Source organism: Mus caroli, chromosome 7 (assembly GCF_900094665.2).
Source record: "Mus caroli chromosome 7, CAROLI_EIJ_v1.1, whole genome shotgun sequence".
In the NCBI taxonomy this organism is placed as follows: domain Eukaryota; kingdom Metazoa; phylum Chordata; class Mammalia; order Rodentia; family Muridae; genus Mus; species Mus caroli.
Window position 1 is genome coordinate 102687269 of NC_034576.1, and position 21273 is coordinate 102708541.

Genomic DNA, 21273 nt, shown 5'->3' on the forward strand with positions numbered 1-21273 from the left:
TCCTCCTCCTCCTCCTCCTCCTCCTCCTCCTCGTCCCCTCCCTACTGTCCTCTCATCCCCACCTTAGACCTCTCCTTCTGCTCCTCTTCATCTTTGCTTTTCCGACTCCTCAGGCAGCGGTCCTACTTGGTCCTCTGAGGACTTACTTGTGTCCTTATCTCACTTTCTCCCGGCTCATCCCGGGGTTGTCTGACCTCGGGACAAGGAAGGATGGTTCCCAGGGTGAGGATCATCCCCTCTTTGCTGGGACTCGTGATGTTCTGGCTCCCGTTGAACTCGCAAGCACGAGCCCGTAAGTAGAAACCAGGCAAAGTCTGGGCCGGCAGGGGAGGGATGCGAACCAGTGGGATGTACTTTGCTGGAAGATGTTAGGACCTGGGGACCCCTTAACGCTTGCATTTATCCAGGCAGCACCTGCATAGCAGGGGTAGATGTTGCTCCATGACCAGTGTAGGCTGGTGAGTCTTGGGGGAGAAAGGTTTGGCAGAGTTTCTTTCTGGGGTGCTGCTGGGGGAAGAGCAGTGTGCATTGTGGGAAGGGACCTTACTCCCAGCAGCTTGATGTGTTGAGTGTGAAAGACGGAAAGGCTGACGAGCTCCTGGGCTGAAAGATGAACAAAGTGGTGTCCATTATCACTTTTGATACTCATAACACTCCATGAGGTGTCATCATTACATTTAATCGATGAGTAAAGTCGGCAGGGCAAAGAGAAGAAAGTTTCCCGAAGCTGGTAAGCCATCCAAAGCCAAGAGTCTAATTCCAAATCCTGCCTTTACAGCGTCTGGAAGACACCCCGATGTGGGGCTGTGAGACTGGAAGGCATGGGGCGTGGTGAAAAAAGATGAGGTTCTTCATCTTCCCAGCCCTACTGTGTGCCAGCTGATGGGTCAGACACGGAGGGCACCTCACCGTCTCTTTTCTAATCTATAAAATAGGAGCCTCTTAAAGCCGTTATGAGTATTAAATGACAGGGAGCAGGCAGAGCAGCTTGTATAGAGATGCTACAAGGTGGGCTCATCAAAGTGTATCCGCTGCCTAAGCCCCCAGAGTTTCCACTTCAAACAGTAGGTTATGCAGGACCACAGCCTCTGTTTCCTAACTGCCCCTCCTTATGCTGGTGACTCCTTCTGAACCTCCCCAATAATGAAACAGAGCCCAACAAGGACAGTAGTTTGCTCCAGGCCACCGAACTTGAAGACCCAGGTCCCCACCCCCTAGCTGACAACCTTCCGTTTTCCCGGCTTGGCTCCACCTGCCAGCTCTGCTTCTGACTGGCTACTGGCTTTGTGGAGCTAGTGAGGCTAGATTCTGTCCTGCTTCTTCTGGGAATGGAAATGTTGCATGTCTGTCTGACGTTCCCTAGCCTGTCAGTGGCATGAGAATTATGGACACCCTCGTGTCTCATAAAACAACACAGAGAGCTCAGAATGGGCTTCAAATCCTGACTCTGCCTCTTACACCTGAGTCATTTTTCCAACTTCTGTGAACTTCAGTTTCTTCATCGGCAAACGAGAGCTACTGACCAAGGTCTAAGGATGTGGGGAAGGACTAAAGGAAGTGATGCTTTCAGATGCCTAGCATACTGTCAAATATTCAGCGAATACCCCCTCCTTCCTTAAGCCCTGAGAGTTTCCTCCTAGCCTGCCTGCTGTCCACTGAAGGAGACTTAGTCTCAGAGGACTGCCACGCCTGCCCTGAACTTGACCCTGGCCCTGCAGCTTCCTTTCCAATACCATTGCCCTGGGTGAACCACTCTGATGATGGCTCAGAGGTCCTCAAAGCCCCTGTCTGCCCCCCCATGACCACCTTCAACAATTCAGACACCTCTTCCAGAAAATTCTGCCTGGTGACCAGCTCCCTTTCTGACCTCCCCTCCTCTGTGCCTCCAAGAGCCTTCCTGTCTGTGTCTGTCACTAGGTTCTTCAGTAAGCTACCTCCCCCATAAATACAGAGCTCCGGCCACTCAAGAAAATGACTATCACTAAAGTGAGGTGGCCTGGCATTCTGGGAGGATCATTAAGATCCTGGTGGTGTCATGGCTGGAAGAGCTTTCTCTTCTGTGTCTACTATCGGATTGTCTCCTTTCACAGTTCATCTGAAGGAGGGTCTGCTACAAGGCCACAAAGGAAGGAACAGAGACCTAAATCCTAACCCAGGACCCGTCATTTGTTGGTCGTGGGAATTGGGACACATCCCGTATCTCTGAACCTAATGATGATTGGTGCTGTAGGTCTAAGAATTTTGCAAGTCTGCTGGTATCCTATTTTAAGGTCTTGCATGAAAGCTCTTGTCTTTCTTTTAAGAGAGATCTTGAGCCTGTGGTGTGTAAGAAGTCTCCTGGTGACATCCAAAGTGCTTTTACAAATGGTGCCAACAGATGGGTGTTCTCACGTCCAAGGCAGCCACAGTCTCAAGTATGTCTAGGGCAAGTGAGCCAGGGTTTTGACATACTCCTTACCTGAAGTCCAAGGATGCTAGGTCTGCAAAGGTTATTTATTCTCTCTGGCTCTACTTCCACCCGCAGATCCATACTGAGTCTAAGCTAAGTCACACTGAGCCCTAACTGTCTGACACTCACCACTGACTGATCCCCAGTTCCACCTGAGGCTGGAGGCTCTGGCCTCATTTCTGACTGGTGCTGATCCCAGTTCCAGGTGGAGTCACATCTGTGTGGTTCCACCCTGGTCATGCATCCCCTCTGTGACCCAGAAGTGGCCACATTCCCAACTCATCTCCAGGACCTTCTCTGGTACTTGCTCCTCTCTGCACTGTGTCCTTACAAACTGTCTAACAAGCTTCATGAGTCTCTTCTCTCCTCTTATCTAATGTTACTTCCAAGAAAGGGTCAGTCGCTAAGTCAGACATCAACCCTCAAGGGTGTATGTGTTATGGGAACTGGAGCTTCAGTTCTCAGGTGGTAGAATCTCAGAGCCCAGTAGCAGGCCTGGACAAGAACGTAGTTCCTACAGGATGGTGTAGTTCCAAAGGCACAGGCACCATTGGAGCATCAGGGTCCCAGCGCTTCATCTTCCCCTTATTCCACATGTAACGTTCCCAGGCCTCTGTTTGCCACCTATAAGGTGTGATGCTTGTCCTTAAACAGGTGATGTTTGGGGACCATGGTAGCAGTGACTGTCTCTGAGATCAAGGCATCCTTGCCTTCAACCTGAGTCCATGTGACTTTGGGAGTGGAGTTGGGAGAGTGTAAGAATTCTGCCCTGTGGGGAGGAATAGATGAACAGTACCTATGAAAAAGTGCCTGGGGTGGGGCAGGTGTGGGGAAATATGTGTCATGAGATGCTTACCAATATAGAATCCTGTTCTGCTGTCCAGCTTAGTCACATCTCTATTCATCTGTCCAGATGTGCTAAACTAAGCAGAAAGCCGGTAAAGGAAGGCTTGAAGTTCAGCCTCAGGCAAGGTCCTGTGCCTGGGTCTCTAGGCACCAGCTTCTGCACCTCCCTGCTCCCACCAGTAGAGGTCTCTGCCTCACTCACTGGCTCCAAGCTGCAAGCCCCAAGACAGCTGCGCTGTTGCTCCAGCTGTTGCACCTGTTCAGGGCTGGCCTCTCAGGTTCCCTCAGCCGCCGGCCATGGCGCCGGCTCAGAGAAAGGACCTAGAATATCTTGAACTCCCAAAGAGGAGGACTGATGTGAGAGAGATGTCCCTCGGAGATGCGGCACAAAGATCAGACACCACTCTGGGTAGGACCCGAACCTGTTGCGCATTCTTGTATTCAGGAGTTCTTCATTGTGTCTCAGCCAAGTTTGTTTGCTTGTAAGTCGAAGCCGATTTCTTCTGGCCCTGTCACTTGGATGGGCACCTCTGTCAGCATCCTCTCCAGAGCTATAGAATGGTTGTGGAGTCTATGCGGGGACAGAGCAGGGATCTCTGGCAAGTCCTGATTCCTCCCTCGCTGGGGCTCTCTTTTTCTAGAGTAAAGGGACTGGATACGGTCTGAGTTCATAACTTTCTAGGATTCTATGGCTCTAAGTGTGTATAGTCAAGCAAAACAGAACGCAGACACTTCTCTTTGATAGGTAATAGAGATGCCCTTCCTGGTTCAGTGATTTTTGTCCTTGGAAGTCCATCTGTGCTCCTCAGTGTCTGTCTGTCCAGATGAAGAGAGATCTATTCAAAGAAGTGTATCCCTTTCACACAGTTTAGCCACTGAGGCCTTTCTTGTACCATTAAGAGGCAACCCTCAAGGAAAGCAAGAGCCCAGGGAAAAACTACGAGGGAAGTGAATCTGCCTGTGTATGGGGGAAGTGGGTTCCGAACGCCCGCATTCCTGGGCAGCCCAGCTCACTCAGCCTTGCTGAGCTCTTGCTCCGATTCCAGACCTCACTCTCCTCTCCCTGCACCTCCAGGTCTGTTTCCATGGCCTTCTCCAGCCTCCCTCGAAGCTTCTTACTGGTTGTCTTTCCTGATTGCTATTGGAAGAGTCTTTAGGCATCCTCTCCACCTTCGACCTTGCCCACACTGGGCCAGACTGTGGGATGTTCTAGGAAGGGACACTTGAGATCCCCTCATAAAGATCAGGGAATCATTTGTGCCCTCAGCAGCCCCGGGCTCCCAACCTCTGGGTACACTCTGTTCTTTGGTTTGGCAGGTGGTTTGAGAGTCAGTGGCCAAGAGCTGGAAGGGAGGTCAAAGGTTAATTCATGTCATGTGGCAAGATATACCTGCTGAAAGGGCCTTGTTCTCCTCCCTTGCAGTAACGTTGTGTTTGTTGTTGTTAAGGAGAGAGGTTTCCAGGATTAAAGACCATAATTGGCTCTTCTGCTGGAGCTGCTCTCTCTCTCTCTCTCTCTCTCTCTCTCTCTCTCTCTCTCTCTCTCTCTCTCTCTCTCTGTTAACTTCATCCATCCATCCACTGGGTCACTCATGAAGCACTAGCTCTATGCAGGCTCTGAACCAGGCAGAGGTTCAACATCTGTTCATTCTTCTCACAGTCTGGTATAGAAGACAAATCCACTCAACCAGTGTTTCTAATTGTTATGAATTCGGACAGTGTTGTGACCAAGCTTGACTCAGTCCTGAAGGTGAAGCCAGGGACCTACAGGGTTGGGGTGACTTTGTGGAAATGGTGCCATGGAAACTGTCTTTGGAGAAGTGGGGGAGGGGCCAGCCCAACCCTGGCAGTGTGCTCCAGGCGGAGGAGACATCAGTGAGAAGACCTTGAAGTGTGATGAGCAAGAGGCAAGCAAGGGGTGGTGAGCCTGAAAACAGGGTCACCACAAACAGTAGTGATTGAAAACGTATCCGGGAGCCAGCTCAGAGACAGCCTGAGGGGGTGACCAGGGACTATCTGGGGTCTGTCTGGCAAATATTGCCACCCAGAATTGAGACCAGATAAACTAATTCCAAATATGTCCAGTCTGTCAAAGTAAGGTGCCCAGGTATGGTCTATGAATGTGAGCGCTTCCTGAGACCTCTGACCCCCTCTCAAGGTCCTCTCTGTTCTAGTCATAGTCACTCCATCTCTGTGCCTTTGCAGGTGGCTCCGGATGCCTGTCAAGCCACTCCCCTTCTTGCTCCTTGTTAACATTTCCAAAATCCTACCTGGTGTCTCTAGTCTTCTCTTTCTCCCCACCTCCCCATACACATACAGACACACAGACACACAGACACACACAGACAGACACATAGACACACACAGACACACACACAGAGACACACAGACACACACACTCACACGTAGACACACACAGACACACACACAGACACATACACAGACACACACACAGACACAGACACATACACGGACACACACACAGACACACAGACACAGACACATAGACACACACAGACACACATACACAGACACACACACACATACACACACTCACACACAGACACATAGACACACATAGACACACACAGACACACACACACAGACACACACACACTCACACACAGACACACAGACACACACAGAAACACACACAGACACACACACACAGACACACAGACACACACACACACAGACACACACAGACACATACACAGACACACACACTCACACACACAGACACATAGACACACACACACAGACACATAGACACACACAGACACATACACAGNTACACAGACACACACACTCACACACACAGACACATAGACACACACACACAGACACATAGACACACACAGACACATACACAGACACACACACACTCACACACACACACACACACACACAGACACACACACACACCACTGTGTCCCACATCTGTTTGTCTTCTTTGTGAGTCAGGCTCCAGGCCCGCTGGGTGTAAGACTTGAGCTGCTGAAGCTCCACAGATGAGCGAACCACAGGAAGTTTCTTCCCTGTTACTAATGATAATGACACTCACTGCATGTGGTGCCAAGTGCCCTGCCGTCACTGATATGTAATTTTCTGGTCCCTGCCAGGAGCTGCAACCACTGTGATCACTTTCTGTCACTCTGCTAACTTTCATGCTGCCAGTGGCACAGGCTGCTGTGCCTGCACTCTGGCTTGCAGTGCCACAGGTTGCAGTGGCACAGGCTGCTGTGCCTGCACTCTGGCTTGCAGTGGCACAGGTTGCAGCGGCACAGGCTGCTGTGCCTGCACTCTGGCTTGCAGTGCCACAGGTTGCAGTGCCACAGGCTGCTGTGCTTGCACTCTGGCTTGCAGTGCCACAGGCTGCAGCGGCACAGGCTGCTGTGCCTGCACTCTGGATTGCAGTGGCATAGGTTGCAGTGGCACAGGCTGCTGTGCCTGCACTCTGGCTTGCAGTGGCATAGGTTGCAGCGGCACAGGCTGCTGTGCCTGCACTCTGGCTTGCAGTGGCACAGGTTGCAGTGCCACAGGCTGCTGTGCTTGCACTCTGGCTTGCAGTGCCACAGGCTGCAGCGGCACAGGCTGCTGTGCCTGCACTCTGGCTTGCAGTGCCACAGGCTGCAGCAGCACAGGCTGCTGTGCCTGCACTCTGGCTTGCAGTGCCACAGGTTGCAGTGGCACAGGCTGCTGTGCCTGCACTCTGGCTTGCAGTGCCACAGGCTGCTGTGCCTGCACTCTGGCTTGCAGGGAGCTTTGAGCAACCACCCAAACCAGCGCCATCCTCTCCTTGATTGCTCCTCTGGGTTCTCCACCTCCTATCTCACCCAGTCTGCCTCCAGCCTGCCCATGAAACCTACAAAGACGCTTCTTCCATCTGTACCTTGGCTTCCCTTTAGGTCCAGCCCTAGATTTGCTGTGGCACTAACTCGCCAGGGTGAGAGCCATTGCACTTTCCCAATCCCTTGCCCACTGACCCTGAAGTCATCTTTCGGCTCCCGAGGCCCACAGTGACACTTCTACCCCAGTTAATGCTTTCCACAGCTGGCCTTTGCCCTCTTGACTGCAAGGCATCATTGTGAGCTCCCTCCCCTCCTCCTCCAACCAGGGCTCCTCCGCTCTTACCCCTGCCTTCCCAGTCTCTGCCCAACCTTCTGAGCCACTCTCAGCTCATCTGCCACTCTGCATCCCAAGCTGAGGTCCAGATAGGTGCTGGTGATGTTAAGGGAGGCAGGACTGGCTTGTGAGTGAAGCTAGGAGCTAGGAGCTCCGTGAACAAGAACACTTTGGAGATACGACCTCTGGGGAATTATGATATTCATGGCTAGGAGGTGCTGGAGGAGGCCCTGAGAACTCTGAAATAAATACCAGGGGAGACAGACTGTTGAAGAAGTGCAGAGTCAGCACCCAGTCCTGGTTTTTGTCAGTGCGGTCTTAGGCACTACTTAAATGAACATATATTGTACCCTGTGTCAGACGCTAAGCATGGTGTGTATAGGAGCTGACTTAATTCTAGATTAACCCAAGACACTGTATACTACAAGTCCCACTGAACAGATGTGGACTTGGCCATGGGATGCTTAAGTAGCTTCACTCAACGAGGTCTTCAAGTAAAACTAAGACTATGAGTTAAGCCCTGGCCACTGGGACTACAGAAGGTCATGAAAATAAGACATGCTGATAGATAGATAGATAGATAGATAGATAGATAGATAGATAGATAGATGCATGCATACATACATACATACATACATACATACATACATACATATACACAGAGATACATAGACAGATAGATACACAGATAAACAGATACATAGATAGATACACAGATAGATATAGACAGACAGCTAGAGCTGGACACAGGTTGGTGGGAAGAGAATGGTGATGGGTGAGAGAAGACTGGGCTAGGGCCCGGGGAGAGGAGGCAGAAGGCCATGGAGGATAAGGGCTGGAGATGGGAAGAGCACACTGCCTCCTCTGTGGCACTCAGACTTGGCCCCAGTGGCTCCCAGAACTTCATCCTAATACACCGTGGAGGGCCCGAGCCCCTGGGATGGAGGTAGCCATCAGAATCTCAAAGAAGTGTGAAATAATCCATCCACTTCATGACCACAGCATCAAACAAGTTGATTAGAAGCTTCATGGTGTAATGAAATGTAGCCTTTTACAAACATGCAACTTCCAATAGTGAGTCTTAGAAACTTGAAACCATGAATTCATAGACTATGCAGAAAACCTCTGGAGACCAGAGCCTGCCCCTGAGTATCTCCCAAATAGAGAAACTGAGGCTCAGAGAAGGTAAGATGTTTCTGGACCTCACCCTGTGTGTTGGCAGCTTCAGGAGCGATGACTCCTTCCAACAGCCTTGTACGGGAGCTCCTGCTCCTGCCGAGGTCACTGGAACCAGGACGGCTGTGCTTGGCAGTCTCCTCCCCTCCTGGTTTTCACATGGCCTTGGGCACGCACCTCCCTAAAGGAAGAAAGCGCTCCAGGCACCTTAGAGGGCATGGTAGGGTGGAGTATGTGGCCACCAAAGGCCTCCTGCCAGGCCCCCCACAGACCCAGCTTCTGCCAGGCATGTTGGTGGCAGGGAGGAGCCCTGACTGAGTGGCTCCTGTCCTCACACTCTGAACAGGCAGGGAAGGGAAGGCATGCCAACTGGCACAGAAGCCCAAGGCTTTAGGACCGCCCTGAGGAAGGTAGGACATGGTTTCTTCAGCAACTGATTGAGACCTAAGGTGGTCACGGTGCTGCAATCAATCCTCCCTCGTGGGGGGAGGGGACTGAGGAAGAAAGACATTATTCACTCCTTGGAGAGTTGGACTGGTTCTAGCCAGCACCCCAGCTGGGCCTGGGTTCCACCCTCTGCCAGGGGAGGCTGAGAGATAAACACGGCTCATTTGATACGGGTGAGCCAGGCCAGCCAGGCATTGCTGGCTCCGGGGAATAGGACCTGCTGTTTGGTGCCACTGTCCACAGTGGGTTGGTGGGAAGCAGGTAGGGAGAAAGCTAACCTGTGTGTCCCCTAAAGTTCTCCATGGCCCACTAAAGCCCAGACTATGGCAACATAACAATGACCCCAAAGCTTTGTTCTGAGAGGTCAAGAGGGCTAAGCAGGAGCTGTGTGAGAAGCCAGAGGAAGACCAGTATTTTTCCTCTTTAAACAACTTCCTAAGGTATAGAAATGGCCTAGGAAATCCACCACCATGGAGGTGTCAGGGTGGCCCTCTTCAGCCCACCCTGGTTTGTGTATGAAAGTTCCCATGTAAGCTCTCCTTGGCTAGAGAATGGCCCTTGGTGTGAGCTTGAAAGCCTGAGAGAACAGGATGCTCCACCAGAAGTTAGGAGAGAGACCCCAAAGGCAACTTTTACATTATAGAACAGTGGCAAGCTGGGTGGAAAAGCCAGGGACAGAGTTAGTGGCTGGTGGAGCAGAGAGAGAAGGAGGTGGAGACCACGGGCCTGGCGTTTGGGTTAGAGGGTGGCTTAGGTGTTGGGCTCTGCTTTAAACCCTGGGATTCTGAATTCAAATCACTGGCTGGAGCGCTGTGGGCAGCAAGCCTTTGCTTTCTCAGAATTTTCTTGTAATGGTGACATTACAAAGCCCTGCAGGATGAATTACCTAGCCCATGTTTCTGAGTGTTTTCCTCTCCTTGGCATTCAGCCATGTCCAAGAGGAGGTGGCTCGGTGCTTGGTGCTGTAATCACTGTAGACCACTCAATTAATAGCGTCAGCTCAAGAGTGGCTCAAGAGTATTGCAGCAATTAATTCTCACACAGCGTTTAGGAGAGCGTCAACTCATCGCACAGGGTCTCGTGTGCCCCAGTTGGCCTCAAACCCATATGCAGTTGAGGATGACCTTAAACTTCTCATCTTCCTCCTCCACCTGCAGAGTGCTAAAGTGACTCCTGCCTGATTTATGTGATGCTGAGGGTCAGGCCCAAGCTTTCGCGTGTTCTAGGCAAGCACTCTACCAACTGAGCTACACCACCAGCTCCCATTAAGTAATGCATATAAAACGCTCAGCACAGAGAACAGCTGCAGGTCCCTTTGTCCCTGTTTCAATATGGAGGAACTTAGTTCTGGCTGGACAACCTCCACCCCCATTCCTTCTGCAAAGAAGGACTCCGAGTAATTGACAGGGCAAGAGGCATACTGAACCCAGGTAGCCACGCTGAAATGGGAAGCCTAACCCTAAACTAGCAAGGAGTACAGTGATTGGTTAGAAATAAAAGGGGGTGGAGGCTTTAGGAGAACAGGGGAATAGGAAAGGCGTCTAACTCACCTCAAACACAAGCTAACGTCTCAATCATTCTGAGAAATAATCCACATTCCTGTACTGCAACGGGTACAGAGACAACTAAAAAGTCAGTCAAGGCAACAATCAGGACTCAGAGAAGTAACAAAGGTGATTTCTGTCTCTCTCTGTGTGATGTGTTCATGTTGCATGTGTGCATGTGTCTGTGTACAGATGTGCATGCACGTGTATGTGTGGATGTGGAGGCCAGAGGGTGACAGTAAGTGTCGTTCTGGACTGCTCCCACCTTAGATTGAGTGAGTCAAGGTCTGTTGCTTGAACCCAGCAATTGCTGATTCGCCTTGTCCAGTGGTCCAGCCAGCCAGATTTCTCCAGGGATCCCCTGCCTTCACCTCCCCAGCACTAGAATTCCAGGAAGACCACATCTTTGGGACATTCCACATGAGTGTGAGGAGCTGAACGCCACTCCTGATATTTGTGCTTTTTGCCCACTAAACAATCTCTTCAACTCACGAAGTTCACTTTTAATGATATATGAAAGTAGGGTACTGGGTGCGTGTGTGTGTGTGTGTAAGAGGCAGAGCGAGAGGAGAGCAACAAAGGAAAGAGAATGAGTGCAAGCATGAGGTAGAGGGGCAACACATTGAGGGTCAGGAGACCCAGGCTTCCTCCCTGCTTGGTATGCTAACTGCTGTGTGGCCTTAGCATGCAAATTGCCCTGTCTGGACCTGGTATCATCCACCTATGTGTAAGAACTACCATTTGTAGCCTAGAATGTTGATCTGAAAGCATTTCATTGTTTGATCCCCTCACAGCCCTGTAAACTGCCAGCAACATGCCTAATAGCAAGCATGTGGTCCAGCGGAGATGCAAACTCAGATATTCTGGGAACAGGGGTGAGGCAGGGCTTTGAGTTGGAGCCTCCTGAGACTAACATCCCTTTTTGGCTTGCCAGGCTCGGGCAAAGTCTGCCTTTTCGGTGAAAAGATATACACCCCCGGCCAGAGCTGGCACCCCTACTTGGAACCACAAGGCACGATTTACTGTGTGCGCTGTACCTGCTCTGAGGTAGGTTCCCTCTGGCTGCTGGGCCGCCTATATCAGGTATGTCTGGAAGACAGAGGATAGGCAGGCCCAGGAATCATTATTCTACAACGATGTTGTCAGAGACAGCGTTGGGTTGAGGATCTGGTCTGCAGTCTGGTTTGTGTTGGTGCCAGCCTTGCTGTCTGCCCACACCCAGCCTAGCTTCTGTGACTTCACACTCCTTCCCTTCCAGGGAATTCCATCCAGCCCTCCTCCTCACCCTTCCTCGACAGACAATCCTCCAACCCAGCTGATCCAAATATTCCTTCTCCAAGGCTTGCCTGAAGCAGTAAATGACCTCTGTCTAGAAGCTCTTCCTGTGTGGACATCTGTGCCTCTTTCTCCTAATTACTGTTCATAACTATGTGAACCTTCTGGATGGGGTCCCCAAGAACATGGCTCACATCTAGCCAAAGGCTGGACCAAATGGGGCAGAGCTTGTGCCTTTGTTTTGACTTCCACCTCCTCCTACCCTAACTGTATCAGTGAGCTTTCCTTTACCACAACAAACCGTAAACGTATAAACATATAAACAGTAAAGGTTTGCTTCCTCTCAAAGTTTTAGACAGTCTAGCTAAGGTCAACTGGCCTTATTGCTCACTTCATGGCCAGGAAGCCAAAGAATGAGAAAGAAGCCCAAGTGCCCACCATCCTCTCTATGGGCACACCCCCAGTGACCTATGGACAAAATCCCATCTCCTGAGGGGCCACAGAGCCTCCACAGCTTCACCCTGGGACCTTTAATACGTGCACCTTCCAGGTCATTCAACATCCAAACTATCGCCATCCCAGCTCTTCCCTGGGCTTGCACAATCAGTTGGGGAGGATAAAGGAGACCCATGCAACCCAGAATTCTCCAAGGAAGTGCAAGGATGGGAGAACAGGAGTGGGCCAGGGGGACACCCAAACAACAGGTCCCTGTTGGGAGGTCTTGAATTCATTTTCTGGGTGATGCTCGGGGCTTCTGGCTCTCAGACCCTTTGCACCTTCTTTTTCTCACAGACCAAGAGATGGAAAAGGCAGAAGCTCTAAGAGCCTGTGTGGTTAAGCCAGAACTTCCAAGGGCAGAGAAGAGCCTCTGAGGAGACTGGAGTGAGGAGCAAGTGACACAGTCCTCATCTCCATTGGGCCCGCTCCTTCCTGGGTCTTTCCCTCTCTCTCCCCATTGTTCCCCTAATGTCAGCTTTAGGTAGAACCCAGACACAAACAGGGATGCAACTCCCGCCTACAAGGCTCCAGCTGCCTTTTTCTTTTTTTTATCCTTAGCACATCTGAAGCCAATAAGCCATTTTTAAAAAGCTTTAGAAAATATAGCCAGAAAACAGAAAGGAAACCATAACAGAAAATTGCAGACATGTCGCCTGGTGCAGTTGACAAAGGCCAAGTTGTGTGATCTACTGGAGCTTACTCATGTCTCCTTCCCCGGAGGTCACACTTGTAGCTTCTCATCCTCGGCCCAAAGGACAAAGCACAGCCTGAACACCCTACCGCTCTCCACCATGGCACCATCTTCACCACCTAAGCCACTTTCACCTCTCACCTAGTGAGACTGCTGCATGGGCCTGCCAACAGGTCTCTCTGTTGTCCCTCTCAAAATCCATTCTGAACAAAGCAGCTAGAATGATCTCCCCTAAATACAGACCTATGGTGTTTCTTAGCTCTTAAAACCATCCAATAGCTGCCCCCCTCAACACACACACTTTTGGACGGGGTCTCGTGTAGCCTAGGCTAACCTCAAATTCATCTGAGGGTAATCTTAAACATCTGATTTTTGCCTATACCTCAACCTTGCTTGGGTCATGGGCATGTGCCACTGTGCCGACTTTCTGCAGTGCTAGGAATTGAACCCAGGGCTTCATGTATACTGGGCAAGCCCTCTTCTAGCCTAGCCCACTGGCAGTCCTGCATGATCCAACACCCCACCCCTTATCTTCCAACTCCATGCCCTCAATGCAGCCATACCAGCCTGGTGCCTGAACCTCCAACGTTTGAAACATTTTTACCTATTCCCTCCATTGAAATAGCCTCTCCTGTCATGAATGACAGCTTTTCCCTTCCTGGTTCATCTTGTGACTGTCACCTCCTTGGGATGGCTTCCCTTACACTCTCCAAATGTGCCTTCTAATCATATCACCTGGTTTGGTCCTGGCCATAAACACAACAAGTTAGCTTGCCCCTGCTTCTAACTGCCCTATCACCTCCAGCCACTAGGATGCAGACCCCTGAGAACGAAAGACTGTCACTCCTGGATGTCCACCTGTGCTCAGTATAAGCATTCACACTGTCTCAGCATTCCATAAAGGCATGGCCCCTAGTTATGGTGTTTAGCTGCCGTGTGACCTCAGGCAGCCTCAGGGACAATTTTTGCTTCCAGTATGGATGCTGGTGTTGAGGACAGAAAGTGAGGTCCTCTATAGTTACATAGTCACTCCAAAAATGATGGCTCTGACTTTAACAACGAAGTCCCTCTAGCCACAAACAGCCCCGCCACATGCCTGTCACCCCCAAGCTGCCTTCTTCTGATCCACTTCAGCAAGAGCCAAGAGAAAGGTTCTAGATCTTTAGACCACATGTCCCTCAAAATCTATCTTGCTTTTCCAAGGCCTCTGGTCACCCTCTTAAGATTGAGCTCCACAGGTGTGGGATCTCTAGGAGGTCGCTGTTGAAGCACAAGCCATGTCTGTGGCTCTGAGTAACCCCTTCCCACTGACCAGTCCTTGGCATTCTCTTGGGCCAACTTGGGAAGCAGGGACTCCAGAGGGATTTGGACAGTCTAGGGTCTTCCTTGGTGCAAAAGGCTCCTTCTGGGAGAAGTCTTGTCTACAACCTCTGCTGGGTAGAGGGCAAGAAAAGAGAACTACATGCAAGAGGGCTGGAGCCAGCTTGATTAATCTTAGGGTTTAAACAGTGCTGACTCCATTCATTTGAGAGCTTCCATGTCTGACCCCGGCTCTCTATTCCCCCTCCACCCTCACACTTTTAGATTTTAGTGGTTGCTTGCTTGGAGTCCAGGGCCCTGTGCCAACCCTTGCTTTGGAGTCCATGCTTGAATAAGGGAGACAGATGTAAAGGTACAGCACACTGGGTCTGGCAAAGGAGCAAGAGCAAGGAGTAGGGAGGTTGAGGAAGGGCTAAGAGATGCCCTGGTGCTCTAGGAAACCTCTGGAAGGAGCTGGGACCTCTCTCATCGCCTCAGTTCATCTCATGCTCTGTGTGTTCCCTTGTCTGAGTCTCTCCTCTCACCTGCTGGACTTGAAGACGTGAAAGAACTTGAGCTCTGTTTTTCTCTGGTGCCAAACCCAGAGGCTCCATCCAGGGTTCCACAGAACTTTATAGATCTGGGGAGAAGGATGATAAAGCCACAAGTCTTTTCTACACCAGATTTTTAGTCATGTCCTGGTTTCTGTTCTCTTGTATTACAGTCCTCCTTTAAACAAGAGGCTCAGGGTCAGTACTATAAGAGAAAACGTCATAGTTAAAAATAGCCTGGGCAGAGCACTAAGATCATTGCCCAGATAGCCCAAAGCTTTTGCTTCCATTTCTCATACCCACAAAGGGGCCACGAGATCTGAGCAAACTCATGACAGGTCTGTCCTCCTGTGGCTGAGGGTGCAGGTGAGTTGGTTAGATGAGATCCGCTGAGTGGTCAGGGTAAGGACTCACTTGAGGTATTTTTTTTTTAACCCTAGCATACATAGGCTTAAGACAAAGTAGGATTCTGCTTTGGGGTGGAGGTCGGGAAAGGACCCCGGCAGATGCGAAGCAGTGGTTCTTGGGAATGAGGCCTGACCCTATATCTCTTTCAGAATGGACATGTGAATTGTTACCGCCTCCGCTGCCCACCCCTTCACTGCTCACAGCCTGTGATGGAGCCACAGCAATGCTGTCCCAGGTGTGTGGGTAAGTAGCGTCCTTCCCCCTGCTGGCACTGAGTCCCCGGCTGTCCGTCTTACTCCTGTTGTAAGCCTCTGGCTGAGAGAAATCTCCAGAAGAGGAGCAGTCCTGTCTGTTAGATATGTGGGAACAGACAGATGTTCATGGACACATCTGGGCCCTCAAGTAGGCTAAGGTAGCAGCAAACTTCTGGCTTCAAAAATTGATATACATAGCAGGAGAAAAAGGGCAGGGGAAGTAGAGATTGGGTGGGCAAGATGCCTCAGCAGGTAGGGGAACTTACCTTCAGCGTGACAATCTCTGGGACCCATACAGTAAGAGGAACAAACTGACACAGAGGATTGTCCTCTGGCCTCCACCCACATACCACAGGTTGAACCCCTTCCCCCCATGTAAAACAAAAATTGAAAGTTAAAAAAGAAAGAAAGAGAACAGAGAAACTGGCTGAAGGAGGTGGGAACTATCGTGTCCTGCTGACTGCACATCTGGGCCCCAGTCCCCAGCTATCCAGAAGTCCCTCCAGCTATCCAGAACGAGGGGGAGAGCAAAGGCAAACACCTCGGGGCTGGCTACCCCTGTGTGGGTACATGGTGTATTTGCCGTGGCTCATTTCTCTACTTCTTAGGTTGTGATCCTGTCAGTGACAGGGCCAAGCCTGACACAGGGAGTGCCCCCTGAACACTCATTGGCCTCAGACACTGAGAGGTAGCCAGGCTGCAGTGGTCAGATGTAAGCATTAGAGAGACCTCTTGGCTAGTTTATATGGGAAATGTCAGGGAAGACCTAAGTTAGACCTTAGTTTAAATGTTGAGAGAAACAGAGTCAGAGACAGAGACAGAGAGAGCGCAAATCTTCAGAAAAGTAAAAAGTGCCCTTCTGACTCCTAGTAAAAATCTTAAATCCATGGGAATTTTATTTTCTCCCTCATCCTGCTCTTCTACCTGCAGATCCTCGTGTCCCCTCTGGCCTCCGAGTTCCCCTAAAGTCCTGCCAGCTCAATGAGACCACCTACCAACACGGAGAGATCTTCAGTGCCCAGGAGCTGTTCCCTGCCCGCCTGTCCAACCAGTGTGTCCTGTGTAGCTGTATTGTAAGACCCTCCACAGTCTCTGTGGCCCAAGCCAGTGTCTATCGGACAAAGAAGGGTGGGGTGGGGCTCTAAGGATAAGAGAGGTTGGAGGGAAGCGAACACCCAGGACCTCCAATCTCCCACCCCTAGCTTAGTGAGGTGACCTTTCTCTAGGTTTTCACACTTGGTCCCCAAATAATAAGAGTAGCTCATCTCCCTCCCCCACCCCATGGACACTACTCTTTTGAGGGGAGGGAATACGCCCATATTGTTTCTGTGTCTTCTCTTGTTCATGTTCAGGGCTTGGCATCCAGAGGAATGAATGAATGAATGAATGAATAAATGAATGAATACCAGTCATCAGTCCTTGGACACAGACAGAAAGGGCCTGACAGTACCCAATGGGGTTTAGTCTGAAGTAATTAGACTTCTTGTGCCCATGGTCAGAGTAAGGCTTAGGGACAGCAGGTTTGACAGACCTGTGATTGAGAGACAGAGCCAAACAGGAACGATTTAGGAAATGTTCCTCTTCTTGTTTGTTTGGGTTTTTTTGTTTTTTGTTTTTTTTGTTTTTTTTTTTTTTTTTGAGACAGGGTCTCTCTGTTTAGCCCTGGCTGTCCTGGAACTCACTTTGTAGACCAGGCTGGCCTCGAACTAAGAAATCCACCTGCCTCTGCCTCCCGAGTGCTGGGATTAAAGGCATGCGCCACCACGCCCGGCATGTTCCTTTTCTTGCAGGGAGAGTCTCCCTGTAGCTCTCTTACCCTCAGCCTTAGCTTTCCTATCTCTTTACTCCCTATTGCCAAACCTCTCTGGATGAGATGAGAGCTGAAATCCAGAAAGGATGGGCAGAGAAACCGTTAGAATATCCTCTCTGTCACCACCGTCATCTCTCCATCTTCCCACAGCCTTGTCCTAGTGCAAGTATCCTCCCTCATGGAAGGCAGCACTCTACAGGGAAAAGAACATAGACTTCAGGAGTCATGGAGGTCTGGGTTGAGATCTTGGTTCTGTAGCTATGGCAAGCTACTTAACCGCTTTGAGTTCCATTTGCTTATCTGAACAGGGTGATGAGTTCTTTCCCCTAAGGCCATTGACCAAAGACAGCTCCAAGAACGTGAATCTAACAGATTCACATTCTAGACTAAGACAAGAGGCAGGGGCTCTGCTAAGCAGCCGCTCACCAGCCTGGATTTCTGGCTCTCTATTTTTTCATTTCATCGCTGTTTATGGCCCTGGCTTGAGTTCCGACCTCCTCTCTGAAAGTGGGGTCCTTACACCTCAGACTCGAGGGGAGCAACAAGGAGAGGAGCTGGAGCTGCCTCGTTTCCTACAGGAGCATGGGGCCTCAGGGCCGAGTCTCACGGCCACGCTCGGAGGTGGCTGTGCTCCCTGCCTTTCACAGCAGGAGAAACTCAGCAGAGAAGTCCTCTCCAAAGAGGCCAATCTCCTGCCTCCCACAGGGCCCTGCATCCTATAGTCTCAGCTTTCAGAGTGGGCCTTGAAGTTGGTGGCCAATGGTTTCCAGTAAGACCAATATAATCCTAGGAGCCACCCATGTAGTCCGTTCTCACTCTGGGTCCCTGATGCAGGCTCAGGAGAAAGATAGAGATTTCTGTAGAAAAGAACATGATGCCTGAGCTCTGGTCCCTTCTACCCTGACTGTCTCTATGACTGGATGGCACAGTTCCCCCTCGTCTACAGGACTCCCCTTACCTCCAAGCCCATCTCTCAAGTTGCTGTGGAAGCTGAGGGGAATAGTGGAGGTGAAGTTCATTTCAGGGCTTGGAGTGGGGATAGGAGGTTAAGGGGACCTCCCCCCTCCAGCTGTCTTGCCCGGTCCTCAATATCAGGGGAGACCTTAAGGGTATTTACTCCCAGGGAAAGAGGCTCTTCTGGGCCCCCAAGGCTGATCTTCATCAGAGCTCATTTCCAATCTGGTGGGTTCTGTCTTTCAGGAGGGCCACACTTACTGCGGTCTCATGACCTGTCCTGAACCCAGCTGTCCCACCACACTCCCTCTGCCTGATTCCTGCTGTCAGACCTGCAAAGGTGAGTGTCATAGTTAACTTCATCAACTTGACAGTCTGAGTCATTTGAGAGGAAAGCCTTAACTGAGGAATTGCCTAGGTCAGACTGGCTTGTGGGCTTGTCTATGGGGGATTGTCTTGATTGTTAATTGATGTAGGATGGCCAGCCTTCTTTGGGCAGCACCATTCCCTAGGCATTGGTCCTGACCTACCTAAATCAAGCAATCCAGAAAGCAGTATTCTTCCATGGTTTCTACTTCAAGTTCCCACTTGAGCTCCTATATTGACTTCCCTCAATGACAGACTGTCACTTGTAAGTTGAAATAAATTCTGTCCTTCCCTAAATTGCTTTAGTGAGGATATTTTATCACAGCAATAGAGTGAAATTACAACCCTGAATCTTCCCAAAGGCTTCCAGGGTCCCATAGTGTCCCCTTTATGGACTTCCAGGAAGAGCCACTCCCTTTAGGGACAGCCAACATATAGTATACACTTCATTCCCACAGGGAGGTGGTAGCTTGGCATGGATGCCCCAGAAAGCAGGACCCATAGCTGATCCTGTGCTGGGCCACTTCTGTCACTACAATACCAGGAAGTACATGTGAAGCAAAGTAAAGATCTGGGGGTGAGAGAAGAAGAGGGAAAAGTTTAGCCTTAACTCCCATTGGCCAAGGCTCACATCAATAACCCTCATTAATGCTGGTTACTCCCGCAGTGTGAGTGACAGGCAGCTCTGGGAGCAGCAGACAGTGAGAGGAGGGGTCTGTCAGGGGACATGGATAGGAGGCACTGCTAGGGTAAAGCTGAGGGTGCTGGGAGCAGACAAGGTGCTGCTGCAGAGCCTGTAGTGACAGGGTGCTGTCTCACCCACCATCCAGTAGGGCTAAAAGGAGCAAAGTAGCACCCAGAAGGGGATGAGCATGGGCTGAGACCTAGTGTCTCCTGTCTTCCTCACAGCAGCATAGGGCACAGGATTGGAATCCCAGGGTAGATTCTCTGGGTAAACTGAGGCTAGCACACATGCTGCTGAAGAGCGGCTGGGCTTGAGCAGAGGCATGCAACTGGACTGTCCCCGTGGACCGGGGAAGCCAACAAGAGCTTCTTAGGGAGCCTCGGATGTTGGGGTTTGGGAAGGTGTATTTCTGTTTAGTCCTCATTGCTCCTCTAGATGTCAGCTGGGGAGTAGACAGGCTGGCCTGGAGGATCTAACAGGTGCCCAGTCCTACTCTCCTGGGTCTCTGGAACAGGAGCATTCAAGACAAGCCAGATGGCATAGTGAAGCAAGGGCTTGGGAAAGAGAATGGTGCTGAGCTTCAAGAAGCTCCGGGGCTCTCGCTCTCTGTGCTGGTTCCCTGGTGCATCTAGAGGAGGCCTCAAGATTCCCCATGGAGGTAGAGGACTGAAGAGCAGCGCTCTGGGAGTGTGTAGTGAAAAACCTGGTTGTAGGCATGGGATTCTGGGATCTTGGGGCGGTCACTTACATGGTGACCAGTATCCCAGAGGGGTGGCTTTTAAGTAGACTAAATAAGGTGCTCTGACCTAACTGAACAGTTCCCTTCTGGGAGTGACCAGAAAGTCAATGTTGGGGGGGGGGGGCTGAAGAACCATCCTAGTAGTGGAGATTTTGAGAACCCAATAAAGACAAAGACAGGTTGTATGGAGAAGTGTAAGCTCCTCTAAGGTAACATGTAGGCTGGGGTTACAGATGTGGCATTAGGCTTTTGGAAGGGACAGAGGTACAGGCAGAGGCCTCAGGGCAGTGGCCTCAAGGCTGACCCAGTTTCCTTTTGAGTTTTCAGACAGGACAACTGAGAGTTCCACAGAAGAAAACTTGACGCAGCTGCAGCATGGAGAGGTGAGTGCACACACAGCTCTGCAGGCATGGCAGGGAGAGAGGCTGCCTGACTCTCCAGTACTCACTCTTCTTAGGCATTGCACTTTATCTGTTCCTGGTCCCATATCCCTCTGCCCGTACAAACTCCAAGACTCTGGGGCAGCTGCACTGGCAGCTCCAGAATTCCAGCCGTCTTCCCTCCCTGTCATCATCATGGTTTCTACTATGGCTGATAGGCCAGAAGGGAACAAGTGGCCACAAGGGCAGTGTAGGCTCCAAATGCCCTCATTTCCCTTCTGGGGTCCCTGACACTGTTCTTTCCAGAGCCTCTGTGTGTGTGAACAGGCTAAGTCCCCAGGGGATAGCCTCTGGGTTGGTCCGTGCTTCTGTGCCTCATTTCTGGGGTGCAGGTTCTTTGCCAGGGACCTTTCTGCTCCCCCACTTCCATCTTGGCTCCTGACAATCTTGTCTAGAATTCAGAGGCTCTAGCCTTCCCAGCTCTCTGTAGCTTGAGGTAGGAGATAGGAAAATGAACCACATCCTGACTAACTACCCTAGCGCTCCTCAGTGTCATGCTACAATGTGACAAGTCCTTCCATCCTTTCATCCTGGGATCCAGAAGCCTGGGACACCCAAAGCTGGACTCCAGACCTGTCCTCCAGGGTGTTTGCCTTTGCAGGGCTGATTTCTCAGGAGGCCCATAAACATGGGCTGTTTGGTTTCTCCTTCCTCCCCGTCCCTAGAAGGCAGTGTGTGGCCACAGGCTAGTGACAGACCCTGAACAGCTCCTTCCC

The 21273-nt window shown here is 50.8% G+C and overlaps 1 protein-coding gene across 2 annotated transcripts in view; it reads left to right on the forward strand.

Annotated features, from left to right (window-relative positions):
- The first annotated feature begins 52 nt into the window (after window positions 1-52).
- Window positions 53-21273, forward strand: part of Chrdl2 (chordin like 2) — a 29455-nt gene continuing 8234 nt past the window's right edge. The window contains exons 1-6 of one of the 2 annotated variants that reach the window (XM_021168290.1): window positions 53-292; window positions 11522-11634; window positions 15459-15552; window positions 16494-16636; window positions 18574-18667; window positions 20445-20500. In XM_021168290.1, coding sequence (XP_021023949.1) covers window positions 211-292; window positions 11522-11634; window positions 15459-15552; window positions 16494-16636; window positions 18574-18667; window positions 20445-20500 — 582 coding nt within the window. In that variant the 5' untranslated portion in view covers window positions 53-210. Of the gene's footprint in view, window positions 293-3571; window positions 3778-11521; window positions 11635-15458; window positions 15553-16493; window positions 16637-18573; window positions 18668-20444; window positions 20501-21273 lie in introns of those variants that run through there. The other variant, XM_021168289.1, reaches the window with a different exon arrangement.